The 20,644-nt window shown below is 41.6% G+C and overlaps 2 protein-coding genes and 1 long non-coding RNA gene across 5 annotated transcripts in view; 2 read left to right on the top strand and 1 right to left on the bottom strand.

Annotated features, from left to right (window-relative positions):
• LOC131099633 (uncharacterized) overlaps positions 1-10,496 on the top strand; it is a 26,533-nt gene extending 16,037 nt beyond the window's left edge. Inside the window, exon 4 of the long non-coding RNA XR_009118462.1 lies at positions 6,967-10,496. This is a non-coding gene — a long non-coding RNA (uncharacterized LOC131099633). The remainder of the gene's footprint in view (positions 1-6,966) is intronic.
• The window catches only part of tbck (TBC1 domain containing kinase), a 25,024-nt gene extending 8,996 nt beyond the window's left edge, over positions 1-16,028 (bottom strand). Inside the window, exons 1-22 of the mRNA XM_058046051.1 lie at positions 15,703-16,028; positions 14,378-14,571; positions 14,189-14,261; positions 13,911-14,025; positions 13,763-13,836; positions 13,335-13,476; positions 13,198-13,258; positions 13,055-13,116; positions 12,763-12,824; positions 12,491-12,639; positions 11,946-12,084; positions 10,990-11,089; positions 10,779-10,828; positions 10,545-10,674; positions 10,319-10,417; positions 10,177-10,239; positions 9,980-10,106; positions 8,849-8,899; positions 8,670-8,753; positions 6,994-7,079; positions 4,418-4,454; positions 2,212-2,373 (exon numbers count right to left, since the gene is read on the bottom strand). Coding sequence (XP_057902034.1) covers positions 2,212-2,373; positions 4,418-4,454; positions 6,994-7,079; positions 8,670-8,753; positions 8,849-8,899; positions 9,980-10,106; positions 10,177-10,239; positions 10,319-10,417; positions 10,545-10,674; positions 10,779-10,828; positions 10,990-11,089; positions 11,946-12,084; positions 12,491-12,639; positions 12,763-12,824; positions 13,055-13,116; positions 13,198-13,258; positions 13,335-13,476; positions 13,763-13,836; positions 13,911-14,025; positions 14,189-14,261; positions 14,378-14,570 — 2,059 coding nt within the window. The 5' untranslated portion in view covers position 14,571; positions 15,703-16,028. The remainder of the gene's footprint in view (positions 1-2,211; positions 2,374-4,417; positions 4,455-6,993; positions 7,080-8,669; positions 8,754-8,848; positions 8,900-9,979; positions 10,107-10,176; positions 10,240-10,318; positions 10,418-10,544; positions 10,675-10,778; positions 10,829-10,989; positions 11,090-11,945; positions 12,085-12,490; positions 12,640-12,762; positions 12,825-13,054; positions 13,117-13,197; positions 13,259-13,334; positions 13,477-13,762; positions 13,837-13,910; positions 14,026-14,188; positions 14,262-14,377; positions 14,572-15,702) is intronic.
• Positions 13,167-20,644, top strand: LOC131099597 (aminoacyl tRNA synthase complex-interacting multifunctional protein 1-like). Of its 3 annotated transcripts, none has more exons than XM_058046060.1 (7): positions 13,167-13,463; positions 17,089-17,219; positions 17,322-17,435; positions 17,699-17,854; positions 19,421-19,623; positions 19,934-20,102; positions 20,400-20,644. In XM_058046060.1, the coding sequence occupies exons 2-7, from the start codon at positions 17,114-17,116 to the stop codon at positions 20,564-20,566; spliced, it is 915 nt and encodes a 304-aa protein (XP_057902043.1). In that variant the 5' UTR covers positions 13,167-13,463; positions 17,089-17,113; the 3' UTR covers positions 20,567-20,644. The 3 variants fall into 3 exon arrangements, with proteins under 3 accessions (XP_057902043.1, XP_057902041.1, XP_057902042.1); XM_058046058.1 differs by lacking the exon at positions 13,167-13,463 and adding an exon at positions 15,960-16,205; XM_058046059.1 differs by lacking the exon at positions 13,167-13,463 and adding an exon at positions 16,725-16,981.

Raw genomic sequence — 20,644 nt, 5'->3', positions numbered from 1 at the left:
ATTCTGCAAACTGATACAAGCCATCGGTTCTGTGCCCAGTTTCGGTCACAGAGACAGATACTAATGTCCCATGAAGGGAAATGCTGCTGCATCATCAGTAAACACATTGCAGACATCCCCTTCTGCTCCACTGTGAATCAATGAAGTCTCTAAACAAGAGAGAGTTATGGTCGGATCACTTGGGGCTACAGACCAAACACAATGAGATGGATTGACCACAAGTGGCAGGCGGAGATGAATCACCTGCTTCCAGGCACAACGTTGCTGAACAGGTCTTATCTGTTTTTTTTTTACTGACAAGCTCTCTTTAACAGACCTTAACACAAATAATGATGCTTCCTGAAAATAATTAAGATGCTGTTTATCTATTCATTGCCCTACGTTGCTTCTACATAACAATGTCTCAGGTATTCAAGCAGCAACAATGAGGGTGGCCACTGTGGACAGAGAAAAGTTGGCAAGGGCCGAGACTCTTGGCAAAAGAAAGCTGACTGCAGCTTTAGGCTGACATTTTAACTTTATAAGGAGAAGCGGATTGGCCTTTCCCATCTGTCTCAGTCATATGAACACCCAATGAAATACAGACGAGTGTGGCAATGCTGTGTGGAGGCTGGCATCTTTCGGTCAGAGAGCAGACCAGAGCAGCAAAGCAGACTAAAAAGGAAATTTATCCCAAAGGCATGGTATAGGAAGTTCATTGTGAATGCCACATGCTTCCTCTGCATCAAAAACTATTTTTTTTTGCTGGAGTAATTGCTTTGTGGCAGTCCCACAAAGACACAGCTTACTGCAAAACCCTAAGGCAACAGCGGACCCCACTTGGGATCTGAATATTAACTGAGTCGTTAATAGCTAGCAACACATTGTTGAAGACTAGCACAATGTATCCCACTGCACGTACCTCTTGTGGATTTTCCCATGCCTTACAAAAATCTGAGATAAAAGTACCAAAAAGCTACGACTACCTTCAGTTGCGTATTTATATTTGCAGCAACAAAGTGGCGCAACCAACGGGGCTTATATCTGCTTGACCAATGAGCGACCAGCACCAGTCACTTGCACTACGCTACGTATGTGTGTGTGTGTGTGTGCATGTGTGAAAAATGTCTTCAAATGGTCTTTTCCTTGTAGTGGTTATAGCGCTTTTTCACCAATACATTTGTATCTGGTGTAGCAATATCTAGAGCAGGGGTCTCAAACACTCGGCCAAATGTGGCCCGCAGGACACTAGTTTGAGGCCCCCGCCTTGATATGAAAGTTTAATATTAGTGCGGCCCGCGCAAGTTTGATATGGATGCTGTATGGTATCATGTACCCAGAAAAAATTATTACGTTTGATTAATGTTCATGTTAAAGGTTAAATAACTGTTAATAGTTATCCTCCCTATCCGTGTGGAAGTGGTACGTTTTTGGCTATTTTAAGTTTAAAGGAAATAACTTGAAGGCTATCGTTTAGGTCGCTAGCTCTCTAGTTTGCGAGTTAGCATGTGTCTCAAGACCCTGCAGTTGCGCAATATGTTGTAAATAAAAAGAGTATAAATGTGACTATAGTTGTGTTTTGTCATGTCTACAGGGCTCTAATAATGCTTTGTTAATTTTAATCTGAAAAAAATAATTAGTCTACCCACCAACTACATGTGGTTTCTTAAGTTTTTATTATTTGCCGTTTTATTATTATTATTATATTTATTTATTACTGATGATTGATTTTCTTGATTTGTTTATTTATTTTATTTCTTATTTCTTATTTTGTGTAGAAAAATAAAAATTAAGATATTTGAGAACAGTGGAATGTTTTATCAGAGCTTGTCTTGTAGAAAATCGGAACCAAAGAAAAGTTTATTCATTTTTCTGTTTTTAATGAATGCGTTTTTTTTTTTGTTTTTTTTTTTTAAACCTGATGCGGCCCAGTCTCACCCAGACCCAAGCTCCAGTGGCCCCCAAGTAAATTGAGTTTGAGACCCCTGATCTAGAGCGTGTTGGTGCTTGGGGCAGGCTGCTAAAATCGCATTTACGCACAGACTTAAGATGAATTTGAAGTGGAAAATGAGGAGGAATTGAAAGAGGCAGAACGCCCATGCTTGCTGTGGTTTATGAACTTGAACTTGTTTGCTAACTCTGACCATTTTCAGGGACATTTGACAAACTTCATGAATAATTCTGCGTTATTTGCATCTCCTTAATGGCAGCGTTTGTAAGTTAGTCAGTCACCTGGCAGGTCAGAGAAAAGCAGGATGCACTCGTTGAAGCCATTGGCCAGGAGGCGGTCCCTGAGCTGCTTCAATATGGCCACGCCGATGCAGAAGGGGAAGGAAGAGTTCCCCAGCAGTAGCGTGTCCCACAGGTGGAAGATCTTGTGCAGTGGAAACACGTCTGCAGGGAGGATTTTCGTGAAAACGATTCAAAGAAAAGCAGAAGCAGCATGAGGGACAACGGTGTGTCAAACAATGGAAACACTTTGTATATAAAAAGGCATGATTTGCATACGTGAATTATACATCGGCTGGAGCATGGTTGTTTGCACAAAAAGAAAAGGAACCCAGAAAAGGTTGCCTGGGGGAGATGTTTGATGTGGAGGTGCTTTGCTGGGAGAATATTTAATGTACCTCTTAGTTTGTGCGGCCCTTTGCAGGTATTTTATTTATATTTATATAATTCCTATTTATTATCAGTAGCACCTATACCTGTTTGGATCCTTGCTGGTTTTACTGACCCCTGGGGGAGGAAGTCAGTTAGTCAATATGTGTGTGTGTGTGTGTGGACAGTGTAGCCGTGCCGAGAGGATATATGCTGTGTATGTACGTATGTATGCATGTGTGTATGTGAGAAGATAACCCTGAAGCCTTGCTGATCCTTGGACGGTGGACATTAGCAGTCAGAGCAGGACACCTATTGCAGGACTCTGCCTCAGGGGAGTTGAGAAGGAGGTAAGAAGGTCATGCTTCACACTGTCCATCACTACAGCACTCTCACTGTGCGTACGTGCATGCGTGCGTGTGTGTGTGTGTGTTTCTCATGCTGTGGCTACGTCCTATGGTCACATTGTTGTGGACGAGATGACAGCGGAACCTCTAAGGTCGAACATAATTTTTGTTAATTATAGATGGGGTGTTTATTTACTAGGCTGTTATTACTGACTGGAATGGCCTTTATTGTCATTATACAAGATGTACAACGAGATTGGAGAGCTTCTCCTTTCAGTGCAATAGTCAAGTTAAAAAAAGTATACAAAAAGTAAAGTAAAAAAAGACAGTTTAACAAGATATATCATCTCTGTGTGGAGTTTGCATGTTTTCCCCGTGCATGCGTGGGTTTTCTCCGGGTACTCCGGAGAAAATGAATACATTTAAAACGGGGCTGCACGACGGTCGAGTGGTTAGCATGCAGAACTCACAGCTAGGAGTTTGAACCCGAGTTCAATCCCACCCTTGGCCATCTCTGTGTGGAGTTTGCATGTTCTCCCCGTGCATGTGTGGGTTTTCTGCGGGTACTCCGGTTTCCTCCAACATTCCAAAAACATGCTAGGTTAATTGGCGACTCCAAATTGTCCATAGGTATGAATGTGAGTGTGAATGGTTGTTTGTCTATATGTGCCCTGTGATTGGCTGGCCACCAGTCCAGGGTGTACCCCGCCTCTCGCCCAAAGACAGCTGGGATAGGCTGCAGCAGCCCCGCGACCCTCGTGAAGAAAAAGCGGTAGAAAATGAATGAATGAACAAGATATATACAAGATATCCAAGATATACACATAATATTGCACAGGAGCAGATATGTGTTGCAGATATATTTTTTTTAGTGCAATGATGAACGGGTCTTAGTACAAATAATGAATGGTGTATACAGATGAGTAAGTTAAAAACGTATTATATATAGCAGCTTTTTATGATTTAGCATGCATGAGAAAGTGGAAAGCAATACATAGCCCTCTTTGACCACAAATGTGTCGTAGCACTAAGGAGCAAATTGCTCAGCCAGCATTAAGGTGAGATGAGTTCATTGTACACAGTACCGCAAATGCATGTATGAGCTTCTCACCTTCAGCTGTAACATGACCGACATTTAAAAACTGCTGTTTGCAGCCATTTTGGAGGTGCATGTTGGTTTTTAAAAAATGTAATTCTAAGCTGGTAACAGACAGCAGCTGTAGCGTTCAATTCAAATGTGCTCGTGAGCATCTTGAGGGCTGTCGGTCAGTTTTTTCCCCCCCAGCAGCTTGAAGAAAGGTCAACAAAATATGAATAAATCAGCCAGTAGAGAAGCTTAACTTATCCCCACCGGAGCCACTGACCTTTTCAGTCTCATTTACTCATTGCTCCGTTAATGGAAGCAGACTCTCACAGCATCCACTGATGCTAATGGACTGTGCTCACTGCCACATCACATCCATACTGTGGGACAAAAAAAGAGCTTAACTTACGTGTGAACATGGTCAGGAACCAGGGAATGGCATACAACTGTCAGAGACAAGGAGAAAACATTTTTAGAGATAAGGAAGCATTTGTTCTGCACAAAATGAGCACAAAGGAATAGGCTTAGTCAGTGACTGAACACTTGGCTGTAAGCCCTGGAGGAACAGACAGCGAAAAAGGAGCAAAACTGCTGACTTTGATTATGAGTCACAATTAATCTCATTATGCCAATTTGTAATCTCTAAATCCCCCCCCTTGAGGACATCTATAAAAGCTAAATTAGACCACATGAATACACACTTGAACGCAGTCGGCTGCTAATGAACCGCCTGTCCACACACCTGCCAGGTGTACCACAGGCGGCCATTGCCGGCTTATCTCAGCCAGTTGGTTGACGGCTAATTGTGAAGGAAGCTGGGGAGGGCTCCGTCGACTTGCTCCGTGCACACCAACGATAAGCAGCGCCGGCGGCCGCAGCCTCAATTTCACACGGCAGGACGGGAAGTCAAGCCAGATTGGATTAGAGGGGGCGTGAACGGCACACCCGGGAGGGGGAGACGTGGCCAAATGGAAAACAACCTGAATTAAACCCCCGGTGATGTCCTATGTGAGGTCTGATTTTGGCCTTGGGGATACATCGTAGAGGACACCAAGCACACCACAAGACGTCATTGAATTATGCTGGTTGTTTTTGCTCTGACAAATCACAATTTACACCCATTCAAATTCAGTTCGGAAACAATAATCAGGATGGAACATTTTAAAATTTGATGACGTTCTGCCTTTTTCATGCATCAGTAAACCTCGGATATATCGGACTCGGATATATCGGAAATTCGCTCACAACGGACAGATAAAAAAGAACCAATTTTTCTGTAATGCATTTTCAATAAAAATTCATTGCATATATCGGATTTTTTATAACGGATTTCGCCTATTTCGGACAAAATCTCCAGTCCCGTTCCAATGCATTTCCATTAAATTTCCCTCGCATACATCGGATGGCCGCATCGTGGCGCTCTGATTCGCCGAATCGTGACAGGCCGCTATACGACGTCATTTGCAGCGTTTGCAGCGTTGCCTGCGCGTCCAGGTACATTGGAAACATAGTCAAGGAAGTGCCTTTTTATAACGGATAAAATCCGATTTACGCATATACCGGATATGAATCCGATATATGCGTAAAACGGACATTTTCCGGTATACGCATATAACGGATTTCGCTTATATCGGACAAAACCAGTGGGAACAATTGAATCCGATATATCCGAGGTTTACTGTACAATAGTTTCAATGGCATCCTAAAGTATAGTTGCTCTATTTAACGCCTCTATTCTGTGATCAGCTGAGTCTCCAATAGATCCCGGGTGTGTGGTCTACAAAAGCAGATAACCGCTGCGGTCTCTAAGTAAAACACCAATTCAAAAAACATTGACAGCTGTGGCTGTAGGTAACCTCCTGATGTAGTTTTTTTAACATATTTTGAGAATCATTAATAGTCAACATTCCTTTCCACTTTCTCAAGCACTCCAAATCATTATTAAGGTCAAAACATTAAATTGTTCAGAAATAACTGCCTAATTCCAGTTCTCTTTTGCTTCCAATTAACACCTTGTCCTCTTTGCAGGCTATAATTAGAGCACTTTTCATCCACAGTATCATAACCAATTAAAATATGCCTAGTGGGATACATGGTACTCATCTATTACAACCAGGCATTTTCACATTTCTTAGAAATATGGCTTACAAATATGTTAAAATCTTTATTAGTGAGGATAGTCCAACTGGGAAATGTAGTGATTAATACTCCCTTAAGTGATATTATGATTGAGTGTATTTCCCGCTGCAATGATGTTGTGTTAGCCGTAGTTCTGGATTAGGTTCATTGTGGAAATTATAATTTATGGTCTGTAAGGTCGAATTACTTGGATTAATAACAAGCATTCCAACACGATTCTCATCCATGGAAAAAAAAACATTCCCCTTGAAGTAGTACTGCAGCATTTTTTTTACATGCAGTCTAAAAATTATATAAAAGGCAGATGTTTTAAAAAAAAAGGCATAATAGATGAGGCACACACTTAGCAAACACAATCAGCCGGTGCAGTTTCACCGGTGGAGTGAAGCTGAAAGGAGGAAGATTAAATAAATCCTAGGCTCATCTAAGATAAAACCTCAGTCACCAGCTTGTAAATATACACAGACTTTGTTAGAGTCCGTATCAGCATAGAGCAAGGCTGCATAGAGGAAAGTGTAGGGCAAATAGACCATCTTAGGGTACACAAGTTCATATAGACTTGATCAAAATCTCAAGACCAGTTGAAAATTGCTAGAATACAACTGAAATTTTGTTTTTTTCACCTGATCAAAAGTTTAATACCACAGGCTATCAAAGCCCAAATCTGCTCAAAATTAACATTTTCTGTCAGGCACACAGTCATGCCCCCTGATAGCCAAAGCTAAGAAGCTTTCTCTTCTTAAACGTGGTTGGATCCTCGTGCTGGACGCCGTAAGTTTATGGGAAAGGCTAATACACCTCCTCTATTCTCTTTTATAGATTAACTGATATTCCAGTCAAACCTACGTCCGGGATGAAGCCGATCTCGTTGAGGTGGTTGCTGAGCTCAGGGTCGTGGAAGGCGATCATTTGGGAGAAGACTGTCAAGTACTCTGGGGGGGGGGGGAGAGAGGAAGCAAGCATCATCTACTGCTGACTACACTTTATTGTATGGCTGGGTGCCAGTCACACAAATATCCAATCTAAAATCACTGTTAATGGTTCTGTTGTGGACATGGCGGAACATTATTTCTTTACTTTTTTACATTTCATCATGTCCGAAAAGTAGTAGGAAGAAGCAGAGCTTATTTGATGCTACCACCCGATGCCTCTACAATTACTTATAGTGGGCTCACTTCCTGTGTTTATATGTTGGGAAGAAAAAAGAAATTGAGAACGTGTAACAATACAGTAGATAACTTATGTTGTCACAAAATAGGTAAAAACAGTAGAGTAGTAGTCAAGTATATGAAAAACATTTTAAAATACTTTTTTTTAATAGGAGGGACACAATACGAAAGAAAGATAAATTAAGGGAAATGCCCTGTGATTGGCTGGCGAATAGTCTAGGGCAGGGGTGGGCAAACTACGGCCCGGGGGCCACATCCGGCCCGCCAAGTGTTTGAATACGGCCCGCCGTTTTTTTCCAAAGTATTTAATTTAAACGTACAACCTGGCGTCATGGCTTGAGCCAACCTTTTGATGGTCGACGTAGCTTTTTTTTTTTTATATCAATATAGTTATTTGGTCTGTTTACAAAGTGCTCCTGAAAAAAGGGGCACATGCACATATAGCAGATTGCATGACACTTTTATAGATACAATAATTCCAGATGGACTGTTAGAATTATATGTGTAAAATATATAGTCTGCCCCCCCCGTCAATTTCCCTAAATCAATTTGGCCCGCGAATCAAAAAGTTTGCCCACCCGTGGTCTAGGGTGTACCCCGCCTCTCCAGCACCCCCCGTGACCCTTGTGAGGAAAAGCGGTAGAAAATGAATGAATGAATGAATGAAAGTGACAAATATTGTATAATGCGAATATGTATAATACGTCTTTAATAGGACTTGTCTATACAGTGTATCCATACATTTGATCCAGTATGAGGTTGGCACATAAGTGTCAATTATGAGCAAGAATTGGAGTAGCAACAGTAGCAGCCATTTTATTTGCCAACTTAGAATTTAACATTTGTTTATGTTGTCTTGAAATAATCAACATTAAAGCTCTGACCAGACAGATAAACATAAGCTGACTCTAAAGGCCACCTAAGAGTGCAGAGATGATAATAGCGCTGTTCGTAGCTTTTTATCAGTCACGCAGGAACCGTTTGGGACTTTTTTTTTTTTGCTGTTTCATTTATTTCCCTATCGCTACATGAGGCGCCTCGGCTGCAGAATCCATTAAGAAAGATTTAAATTCGTTTTCACAGCTTAGAAACAACACGGAGCCAAAAAAATGTAATCAACACTGAGCAGCTGGCCCGTTGCTCTGCTCCAGATGATGATAATTTGCTTTTGAACTGTGCTCCTCACCCTACATTTGCATTTTTCTCCCTCAGCTTGCTGGAGCAGCCCAACAACATAACACAAGGATGCGGCGGAGGGAAACCATAATGTAAAGAAAACAATCTCCAAAGGCCTTGAGATGAGTATCACGGCAAAAACACAGGAATAGAGATGATTCTTTTTGTCCATCTCACCTTGGATGACGTGCGAGTTGTCTTTCAAGAAGAAGTTGTAGAGGTATTTTGGAATGAAGGCGGACATACAAGAGTATGCCAAAGCTGGGAGGAGTACAAGGATTAACAAAACGACATGAGACAAACACACACATTGTACAATAGTTAGCAAAAAGATAGCAACAAGTTTAGAATCTTACCCTCATTGTCAAAATTCAAGTAAAGAAACGGGGCGCAAAGTGAATCCAAACCTGGGAGGGTGGGACAAAACATTTTACAATCTACAATATTGACGATTGCACAATAAATTCTAGTTTATATACACTACATTTTTAGCTAATGTCAAAATCCTCATGCTGACACACAATTGCAACAATCTTTGTACTTTTAGAAAAAAAAATATTTTATAGCTGTCTTCGAGTGCGAGGCAAGGTACACCCTGGACTGGTGGCCAGCCAATCACAGGGCACATATATACAAACAACCATTCACACTCACATTCATACCTATGGACAATTTGGAGTCGCCAATTAACCTAGCATGTTTTTGGAATGTGGGAGGAAACCGGAGTACCCGGAGAAAACCCACGCATGCACGGAGAGAACATGCAAACTCTACACAGAGATGGCCGAGGGTAGAATCAAACTTGGATCTCCTAGCTGTGAGGCCAGTGTGCTAACCACTTGATACCGTGCAGCTCTAAATGGCAATTCATTCATTCATTTTCTACCGCTTTTCCTCACGGGCGTCGTGGGGGTGCTGGAGCCTATCCCAGCTGTCTTCGGGTGCGAGGCAAGGTACAGCCATGACTGGTGGCCAGCCAATCACAGGGCACATATAGACAAACAACCATTCACACTCACATTCATACCTATGGAAAATTTGGAGTCGCCAATTAACCTAGCATGTTTTTGGAATGTGGGAGGAAACCGGAGTACCCGGAGAAAACCCACGCATGCACGGGGAGAACATGGAAACTCCACACAGAGATGGCCGAGGGTGGAATCAAACTCAGATCTCCTAGCTGTGAGGCCTTCGTGCTCACCACTTGTGTCGCTCAAAATGGCAATATGAATTTTAAAAAATCCAGTTTAATATATTACAAATTGTAGACCAAAAAAATGGAGAGAAGGGAGAAACCATCAGTTAACATGGAGTTTGTGCTTACTTGGCTAATGCAAACCAGTACAGGATTGCCCCCTTGTGGCCAACCAGGCACAGCACACAATGTGTAAGCACAGGTGCAACAAGGTTGCAACTGCTGAGTAAACAAAACTGAAGAGGAGCTAAAGATAAAGTAAGATGATGACGTGTATCAGGCTCAGACTGACCCTGCCAGTAGACAAGGTCGGGATGAGAGACCACCCAGGCTTTCAATACCCGCCTGAACTTAACGTGACCCTGTGGAGACGACAGCAGCTCATCATACTGGTGGCACCGCGGGATGTCCACTTCGATCTGTGGGGCGACAATATGCTCTAAAAGTAAACACCCCAACTCGGTCATTTAGCGTTCAACTAGCTGTTACCTGTCTGTCAGTTGGAATGGGCGTATCCTTGTCTATGCTTTCGTATTTGGCCTGAATGTCCCCCTGCATGGAGGAAACAACCCATTCTCATACAGACCTGAGAGTGTTTTGACATTGACATGTAAAGTGCATACTTTTATACCTCAATGCCCAGCAGTGCAGCCCATGCCAGCCCACGTACAAGAGGCGGAATATCCACCCTGGCTTCTTTGCACACAAGGTTCTTCTTGTAAGGATACGCCTAACAACACATTTGAAAACAAGATACTTTTAAACTAATGACGACATACTCCCTTTAAAACTGTGTATTATAATATCAAACAGAGCTAAAGTATGTGTGTATGTGTGTGTACGCAGGCGGACGAGACCTTGAGTAGCCTGTCAAAGAGGATGATGCGGATGAGCTGGTACTCGGTGTCTTTCTCACGGATGATGAGCGGCAGTGTGACTGTAGCCGACAGCTCGTTGGCGCTGTTGGAATGCGTCAGATTAGATTCTCTGCGGCGAAGAGATAGAGAAGAAGGTATGTGCGGCGTCATTATTCAAGTTAAAATTAATGATACGGGTAAAATAAAGAGACATGATGGCAAAGGATGACTCACTCGTCCTCCAGCAGAGGGAAATAAGCTTCACCTGCCACGTCCTTCAATCTCTAAAAAGGGAAAGAAATATATTTTTAATGAATGACATTATGTTAAATAATTAAATTATCAGTTTTGACAGCCACAATAATATACATGTATTGTTAAATGAATATCCCCACCGTGTCAATTAGATATGAGTATTATTTTCCATTACATTACATGTTCTTACATTCCTGAGCTGGCACAGTGAAAGCGTCACTGTTGTATCATCCAGTAAGAAACTCCGATCCCTCCACTGGCCAAATGACTCCCCATCCTCCAGGACAAAACTGCATTAAAATGTGAAAAAGAAGCAGAAATCAAAAGAAGAAATCAATAGACACTGTATTTTTAAAAAATATGGTTATATTGGGAGTTATAGGTTATCACATGGTTTGTCTGGTATCAGGCCAGGTGTCATGCCCCCGCGTGCCAGTTTCAGCCCAAGACCCCTGGGCCTGATACCAGACAAACCATGTGATGATCTTATTATCACATACTATTTAATCATGAGCTTATTATCACGTACTATTTAATCAAAAGACCATTTTGTTTCCAGAAAATTTTCAGTTTATTACATGTATTATATCTAAACAGTGTAAACACAATAATTGCAAAAATACTTCAAGAATACTTTCTACCAGTCTTCGTTCGTTCTTGCAGTTGATGAGCCATTCAGAAAAAAGCTTGAGGTCGCCCTTGGTTTTCCGACTTGTATTTGCATTTTTAGTTTTTTCGATCATTTCAAGAGTGTCCTCCTCATTAATGGTGATAAAACGTTCCATTTCTAATATTCTGTTTGCTATTTTCCCTATTTGTCTTTCGCCGGGAGTGTCAACCGCTGACATGTTGACAGAGCACAGACGGCAGCAAAACAAACGCTGTGTGTTCACGCTTGTGTGCTATTCTCTGATTGGTTGTTTCACGGGCACGATACCAGAGCAGCGCGCTCTGAGTGGACAGCTACGGGGGCTGATACTGGACATGGTTAAACTCTATATTTTATCAGTATCACTGCCCTGGGCTTTGACACAGTATCATTTCGGCCTTTTCCCGTATCATTCATGGGCGGTTTCTAGGGTACAGGGCCAATTAATACTGTAGTATGTGATAATAATACAGTATTACCCACAGAGGCTTACATACTTGGGCAGTGTGCAGATGGGAGGTTTGGATTGTATGATCTCCTTATTGGTCAGCTCCTTCTCTAGGTCGCCCCCTGCCAGGCACCACAGGTGATACACCTCGTTTATGGCCCGCTGGGATAGGTAGTCGTCATCATCATCTGTGTGTCACGCAAACAAAAAGGTTCGGACAGTTACTCCAGTTATCTGAAGGAGAAACAAACCTGCAGCAATGAAGCTAAGAACGCTGTCTCACAAGTTAATTCACATAATATTTTTCAGCTGGAAAATATGTTGACAAAACCTGACGTTGTGTACCTGCACGTGTTTTAAAGAACAATACTCTATAATGTATGGTAGATGGGTAATTACTACAGTTCAATAGAAAATGTCCTCGAGATCTTGACTATAGCTCCGATTTTGACCCATGCTCTGTTAGTTAGCAATCCCTGCTGCACTAAAAACATGTATTAGATGTAAGAGTCATATTATAATGGTGTCAAAAAGGCATTTTTAGGACTTATTTGTATTTTTTGGGGGGTGAAATGTCAGTATTTGGGTCCAAACCTTTGCACAAATTGGCGATGTCCTCGGGCAGATCCAAATGTGCACAACGTAGTGAGGATGAGAAGAGGCTCACAGGTTTTTGGAACGGTGTGTAGCGATAAGACACCCCATCGAAGACTTTGTCCCTGAGCAGCTCGGCAGGGGTCGGCCTGTAATGTCACACATACAGAGACGCAACATTAAAAAAAAAAAAAAAACCTTGAGTGAAATCTATGTTATGTAATTTTTTGATTAATTTTCTTAAGCGTCTTGATAAACAGGACATGACACACCGTTTGGAAGGAAGGAAGGTCAAGCATTTCCGTAGTAGCTCCAGAACATTCTCGGGCAGCTCCTGTAAAAATGTATTCAATAGCCAACTTTCTAAAATATGTTTCATGAAATTGGAGGATTTCAAATGACAGCGCTAGTTTGAAAACCTGGCTATCATGCAAGACTTCAGCAACTCTTGCAATATTTTATCATATAAGGGAAAAAAGGCCAAGCTTTAGGCGGTATAGTGCTTTAATGAAAAGCACCATACTCATATACTCTATGACTGATTAAATGAGGTTTAAAGACTACCTTGATGGTTTCCAGGCAACCGTGCTCCTCAGCGAGGACAGTGACGATGTCATCCATACATCCTAGTAACATGACATGCAACATCACAGCAGATATCTCACAAAGCTCACAAGAGCTTCTAAGGTAAAAGAATATAATCTCACCGAGAGTTAGCGTGAACTTCAGTCTTTCACTTATGTCAATACTGTGCAGCAGCCTTCGACCCTGAAAAACAAAAGATCAGGGATTGTGGAAACTTGACAAATCAAGATCCTCAGGATTTGTAATTAGCGGTTCTTACAGCACACAATTCAAAGAGGAGAACTCCCAGCGACCAGACGTCCGTTTTGGGTCCCGAAGGTCGGGGTGTTTCATCGTGGGAAGGATCACTTGGGTGGAAGGAGCCCTGAGCAATCACCTCTGGAGCAAGGTATGATGAGTACCTGTCAAGATAAAATTGAGTTTCATAATTGGGTTTTTACACAAAATCGTATGCTCTATAACTGCTATTATACGTCTTCAAGTGGCATTTTTTAATGGAGTATGAACTTCCTCTTTTGACAGTGCAAAATGTCACTCTCAGACACTGAACATGGTTTTTGAAAACCCAACAATCCTTAAGTTTACATGGCAAAAGATGCTATCCTGATGAAGATACAGCTCCTAAAATCGTACAAAGTTTTGACACCTTACTTTTTGCGATAAATCTACACAGAAACACTATCTTACCCAATTGGAAAATCCACATCAGCACCGTGATCAGTCATGTGATAGAGGCCAAACTTCGCCAGCTTGATGTTCCCCTACAGCCAGCAAGCACATCTTAATGTTGATGGCATCCCATCACATAGATGATTCAGCCTGAAGCTGATGCTACCTTGCAGTCCAGGAGCACATTGTTGACTCCGAGGGCTCTGTGCACCAAACCATGTTTGTTTATGAAAGCCAGACCTTCCAGGACCTCGTAGGCAATCTGCAGAACCCTCTCTGGGCTAAATAGAGACAGTGTATTATGCCACCATAAGTCACTATCATTGCACAATAACAAAAGAATGTGTAAAGTATTTATTCAAATAGTGTGTCCTAGTTAAAAAAAACAGGTGGTTTTAATTTAAAAAAATGAGAGCATTATATAAATTTTAACAACATTCTGACCTGACTTTGTGTCCATGTTTATGGAAATCACTCAAACCTCTCTCGTGGTGTTCGGAGACAACAATAAGACGTTCTGTAGAAGTCAACAATTTGTATTCAGTAAGCACCTAATTCAATTATGATGCATTTAATATCAAGTTAATGCAAAGTGTACATACATTAAAAGAAAAATAGGCTTTTAAGTCTTACCATGCTTTCCTCTGGAGATATCCACATACTGGCAGAGTCTGGGGTGGGTGATGGTCTTCAGGATTTGGAAACGTCCCAGGATTTTGATAGAGTTAGGCGTAAGCGGAAGGCCGTTGCTCCCACAGACATCATGCGGAAGAGCCGAGGCAAAGAATGTGAAAGCCCCCAGCTGGGCATCTTTCAGGGGCTGCATACTGCATCATTGAGTGATGTACTTAGTCAGATCAATGGCATATGTTACAACACATATATGACATAACATGCTGCTGTTAACATGTAACTCCTACTACATTATTTGTCCCAACCAATGGATGGTCATTTGTTTATTTCTGTGCATAACAATGCCTTACAATATTATATAAAAAATGACATATTAAGCATTAGGAGCAAGTGGAAATGGGACGCATATGTTGAAATCTGTTTCCCTATAGACCGTCCACATGCTCATCTGATTGTACTAGGGCAGCAACGCTTGCTTAACTGTCTAAAGAACTTGACATAATTAATAGCAAACAATGTTGTGGCATCTTACAACGACTGGACATGTAGTTCTTACGTTTTGGAAAACAATAACTATTCCGAGTCATTCATTTTTTACGTGCTTGAGTAATACTGTCATCAAAGGATGCCACATGGTACATTTCCAAGCTTACAAGTCACATGTTGCAATGTGATGCAATGTGCCAGTTTTACTTCTACTTATGCCCCCCCCCAATCATGTGCCCACAGACCAACTTGCTTCATGAATGAACATTAATGTAACCATTTATATGTATGTGTTATGTATTTTCCCAGTCAGTAGGTTTGGCCTTTCAAGGGTTTCACATTATACAGATACTATGGTTTCAATAATGTACTGTTGATCCATTATACTGTTGAATTGTTTGTCCATTTTCAGCTAGTTATGCAATCTTATTCACACCTATCCACACTATTCCTCTACTTTTCATGTCTAGATTTGTGACAGACAGCATGCAGAGTACTACCTCTGATGTAGATCTTATTAGAGACCCCAGCAGCCCATTGAGTCCACCCATTAATGATTTAATTCAATTTATTTTATTCAAGGCTCCATGATATAAAGATATATTGCTAACTATAGTGGCATTTGGACATCAATGGGGCGAATTGGCTGGACCAAAAAGACCAGCACCAAATGTATTTCAGTCCACCCCTGTGTTATATTGATGTTTAGGGGTGCACGTATACCATTCTGTCGAACACATACTGTGATGCTGCGTTCAATGCCACAGCCTCTGAACACCACATCATGCAAATGTTGCTTTACGGGTACGAAAATAACGAATTGAAAATACACATATTACCTGCGAAAGGTGTCGCTATTCCCGCTTGGCGAGAAAGATGCCTGTCAGTCCGAGAACCATGAACGGTTGATATTTTGTTATCTTATATGAAGCCCATTTTAAAGCTAACTATGGACGCAACAGTGAGTGAACGTGATCTCTGACGTCATTATTGTGCGCTCCACGCGATACCATTTTATTATTTCCAGTTCGACGGCAATTATGGGACTCAAATAAAACGCAAAATGGGGGAAAAATTAAACACAAAAAAATATTCTAATGTGTTCACTTTAGAGTCCACGAATTATACACATGCGATTGACTTGGACACGTCCAGCGATAGCAATGATATATATAGCATGTGGGTAAACATTGGTGAAGCCTCCACATCAGAAACAGATCTACGGCTTGGGTCCTAATTTAGTATGCCTGCGTCTGCCTGTTGGCCGCTGCCGTGTTAGCTTAGTTAGCTGACATCAAACCCTCTTCGCGGAAACGTGTAGAGGCAAATGCTCAAAGTCCATGTAAGTCTCCACTCTGTTAACAATCTCGCTTTTAAATGACATTTATTTTATTTGAATGTGCTGGAAAAAATAACGTTAAATAGTAGGTAGCGTGAAATGAACACTGCATCCGAATAAGACATTTTTATTTATGACAGCCAGCAATTGTCCTGGAAAAACTGGCACAGAGTTAGACAAAACATATGTGGAGTCACATTTTGTGATATTAGACTATTCTTTAATGATATTATGAGCTCCTTTAATGATATTATGAGCTCCTCATTTCACTCAATGTCATTCCAGTACATTTACCCAGTGGCAGATGGTGTATTTTTCATTGTCGAAGTTCTCCCCCACTGTCAAAGTAATATTTTGAAACGAAATTATGTAGAACATGAATGACTTTTGTGAAGTCTAATCCACTGGAGTACTGTAATATGCTATTTTAAGAGTGTAGCTCCTCCCCAAACCTTGAGGTGGTGCTACAGCTGCAATTTTGTATTCACTACAATGAATTACAAGATCCGGACATTATGCAGTGTTGACATGTGATTTACAAATGGAATACAGACAAAAACAAAGCAGATGCTAAATTGACTTATTCATGCCTCTCCAAATGAGATCAGCCTTCCTTGTTATTGCACTTCTGGTCCTGCTTCAATCAGTTAACTCTTAGGAAGAAAACAACTCTTTGATCCTTTTTTTTTTTTAAACTCCAGCCCTCTTTAATTTTCTCCTCCCCAACATTTTGTTTGATCAAGAGCCTGCTGTTGTTTTCCAGCACCTCAATTTAAAATGTGAGATGTTTTCTTTTGTAAACCAGATCTTCAAAGTACACGTTGGCACTGTGAAGTTACTGATTCTAGAGCTGTTCACGTGTATTTATAATGCCACCCACCCCCAGGTTTGGTGTTCGTTCCTTGATCAAGATGTCAAGTCTCAACCCTTTGGCAATGCTGGAGCAGAGAACAGCTGAGGCTGACATGCTCATAGAGTACCTCAAAGAACATGTCGAGCTGCTCAAGGAAAACGCCAGTAAGTACACAGTATAGCCTCCGTTCTGTAGTAGGTTTACTGTAGTTCCAAAGTACTGTATATGGTTTTGCTGGAGCGTAACAAGAGATTGCCTCCTTGCAGCCATCCAAGCCAACCTCAGAAAGGAGAAGAAACTGTTGGCAGAGAATGCCAAACTGCAGCAGGACATTGATGAACTGAAAAAGCAGCTGCTGGAGAAAGAAAGGAAGAGGGGAGGTATATATCGAATTGGATTAATATTTATATCGACCAATACTCAAGGATGCAAAATTGGTATTGTATCAGAAGTGAAAGAGTTGTATCAGGACACTTAGTGCGTCTGACCTGTCCCTAGCTTGATGAGCCCACTATATCTATGTGGCCACCATTTAAAAAATAATAATAATAAAATTAAGGCTTCACTACACGTCTTATTTTAAAGTAGCAAAGCTTGTGATTGTCAAAAGTTATATGATTAGATCTTATTTCCTTTGCCACAGTCCTGGATGTATCCATGCCATCAGTCCACAGCAGCGTTGAGTGCTCATCCAATGCCGCTCCTCCCCAGCCTGCGACTCCGGCACCCTCTACCACCTCTGCTGCTACTGTCCGGAGTCCTCCACCAAGTGACAACAAAATGAAGCCAGAGAAAAAAGGTGAGAGATGGACAGCAAATGAACATTCTTCCCATTATGAATCCTTTTGAAGTCGTGACATGGCATCAAATAACGTATTGATGGCTATCGGATAACATATGTGCTGTGTGTTTCATTCATTTGTTGATCTATATTAATAGATATAGTTGATAGTATTAAAAGTGACCTTTCATCGCCTTTTGAAGGGGACCTATTATGCTCAAAGCTTTCTACATCTTCCAGAATCAGCACCTATTCCAGCTGTATTTCCTTGGATTTCCAAAACGGTCTGTTTTAATTTATTTCACCCACGGCTTGTGTCGGGAATCCTGTCTGCTGTTATTGGTCACATGCCCAAGAGCTCTGGTACTTCCGGACTACTGCCGAACCCCACTTGATTATAAATCAATGAACCCTTCCAAGAGGTACAGTAAACCTCGGATATATCGGAAATTCGCTCACAACGGACAGATAAAAAAGAACCGATTTTCCTGTAATGCATTTCCAATAAAAATTCATTGCATATATCGCATCGTGGCGCTCCGAATCGTGACAGGCCGCTATACGACGTCATTTGCAGCGTTGCCTGCGCGTCCAGGTACATTGGAAACATAGTCAAGGAAATGCCTTTTTATAACGGATAAAATCCCATTTACGCATATACCGGATATAAATCCGATATATGCGTAAAACGGACATTTTCCGGTATACGCATATAACGGATTTCGCTTATATCGGACAAAACCAGTGGGAACAATTGAATCCGATATATCCGAGGTTTACTGTACTTGAAAAGTGGTTAGGAGCTACTAGTTGGAGACCCCAACTTACCGTGTACAGACTTAAGAGTGGTAGCCGCCACCAAATCCGCTAATTTTCTACAGTGCAGCAGAGCGGGGAACAGGGCAGGCGTACACTCGCATACCCATATGGAAGTCGGCTCACTGTGATGTCACAGTGTTAGAAAAAAAACAGAGCATTCAGAGCCATCCTAAAGGTCTTTGAGGGCTCACTTTAACACAAGAATGTAACATTCTAACATTTGTAGGTCAGAAAAGTGGAAAAAGCATAATCGGTCTCCTTTTAAAGCAGTCGAACAGATTCAACCATCTTTTGTTGAAAACATCATGTTCGTCTGGGAACATTTCTCATATAAGGTGTTGATGTGTTGTTTTTTGTTTTTAAAAAACAGTATTTTGTGCAGCAGTGAACCCCCTCTCATCATAAAGCCTGAGTGAGTTTATTGGATTTCAATTGTTAAAAGTGGTCGAGTCAAAAGAAGTTGGGATAACAAAACGGGCATCTGCATTTGATTAATGTGCGTTAATCTTCAGAGGCCCTTTCGGTCAGCTGTTTACAAGGAAAGGTTTTGTTTCGCTTGTGGCTGCCACTCCATTTTAGTGGAAGAGATTAAATCTTATTCCTGGCAGATGCCCTTCTTTGTTTCATCTGTGCTTCCCTTCTTTTAGCCAATTTTGAAAAACATCACTGCACATTTGCTAGTCTCAAGACATCTTCGAGATAATTTTAGTTCACATTTCTCTGGCGTAAATACACAAATTCATACTGGCTGTTGTTGTTTAACAGAGAAAAAGCCACAGCCAGCTCCGGCTGCAGGTCAGGACAGCATCAAGGTGGATGTGTCTCGCCTGGACCTGCGTGTTGGACGCATTGTGACGGCAGAGAAACACCCGGATGCAGACAGTCTCTATGTGGAGCAGGTGGATGTTGGAGAGCCTTCGCCCAGGACCGTGGTCAGTGGGCTGGTCAAGCACATACCTCTGGAGCAGGTACTTACTTTTTTTTTTTTTTGTCTCATGACATTACAGTTGGATTCCACACAACTCAGTTTGTGTTTCTACCTTGTTGTCTATTGAATAATGATCTGGAGTGCATGAGAAGGAAAACATAGCTCTGTGACCATTTTATAGTGCACGCAGAGGTAATTATAATGATCCTGATCACTCATGACACTTCAAATGCAGCTACTGCCATCTTTTTAAGTTAATAAAAGGAGAATGTTGAATACAGCCATAGTTTTAATGGCTGCCTGATAATCCTCACTTGAAATTGAAGCAAACATTTTCCGCCTCCTTACAGATGCAGAACCGCATGGCAATTCTGCTGTGTAACTTGAAGCCTGCCAAAATGAGGGGAGTGACATCCCAAGCCATGGTCATGTGTGCCAGCTCTCCAGACAAGGTGGAAATCCTCGACCCACCAAGTGGTGCCATACCAGGAGACAAAGTCACTTTCCAGGGCTTCCCAGGTAACCTTTTTAACTCCCAGCGGTCTGTTGTCCATGAGGGCCAGAACAACATGGCATGTTGGTCAATCAAATTATGAATCTTTGCATTCTTTAGTGAATAAATGACCTGTAACAATTTCAACAATGCTCCTACCAAACAAAACAGCAATTCTTAAAGGGGATCTATTATGCTCATTTTCTGTGTTTTGTTGTGGACTCATAGAACAGCTACACACGATAACCAATTGCAATTGTTTCGGAAAGGAATTATATTATTTAGTAATTGTCATGTCTGAAAATGAGCTTCACTATTTGCAGGTGAACCCGACAAGGAACTGAACCCCAAGAAGAAAGTGTGGGAGCAAATTCAGCCCGAACTCCGCACGGATGGCGAGTGTGTGGCGACCTACAAGGGGGCTGCATTTGAAGTGACGGGCAAGGGTGTGTGCAGAGCCCAAACGATGAGCAACAGTGGAATCAAATAAAGGCGGCGGCAAAACCATTCTGCTGGTGACAAATGAAAGTATAGAACTTTCAATAAAAAAGTGTTTTCATCTTCCTAA

This window comes from Doryrhamphus excisus, chromosome 1, assembly GCF_030265055.1.
Source record: "Doryrhamphus excisus isolate RoL2022-K1 chromosome 1, RoL_Dexc_1.0, whole genome shotgun sequence".
Lineage (NCBI taxonomy): Eukaryota > Metazoa > Chordata > Actinopteri > Syngnathiformes > Syngnathidae > Doryrhamphus > Doryrhamphus excisus.
This window is presented reverse-complemented; position numbering and strand designations above follow the sequence as displayed.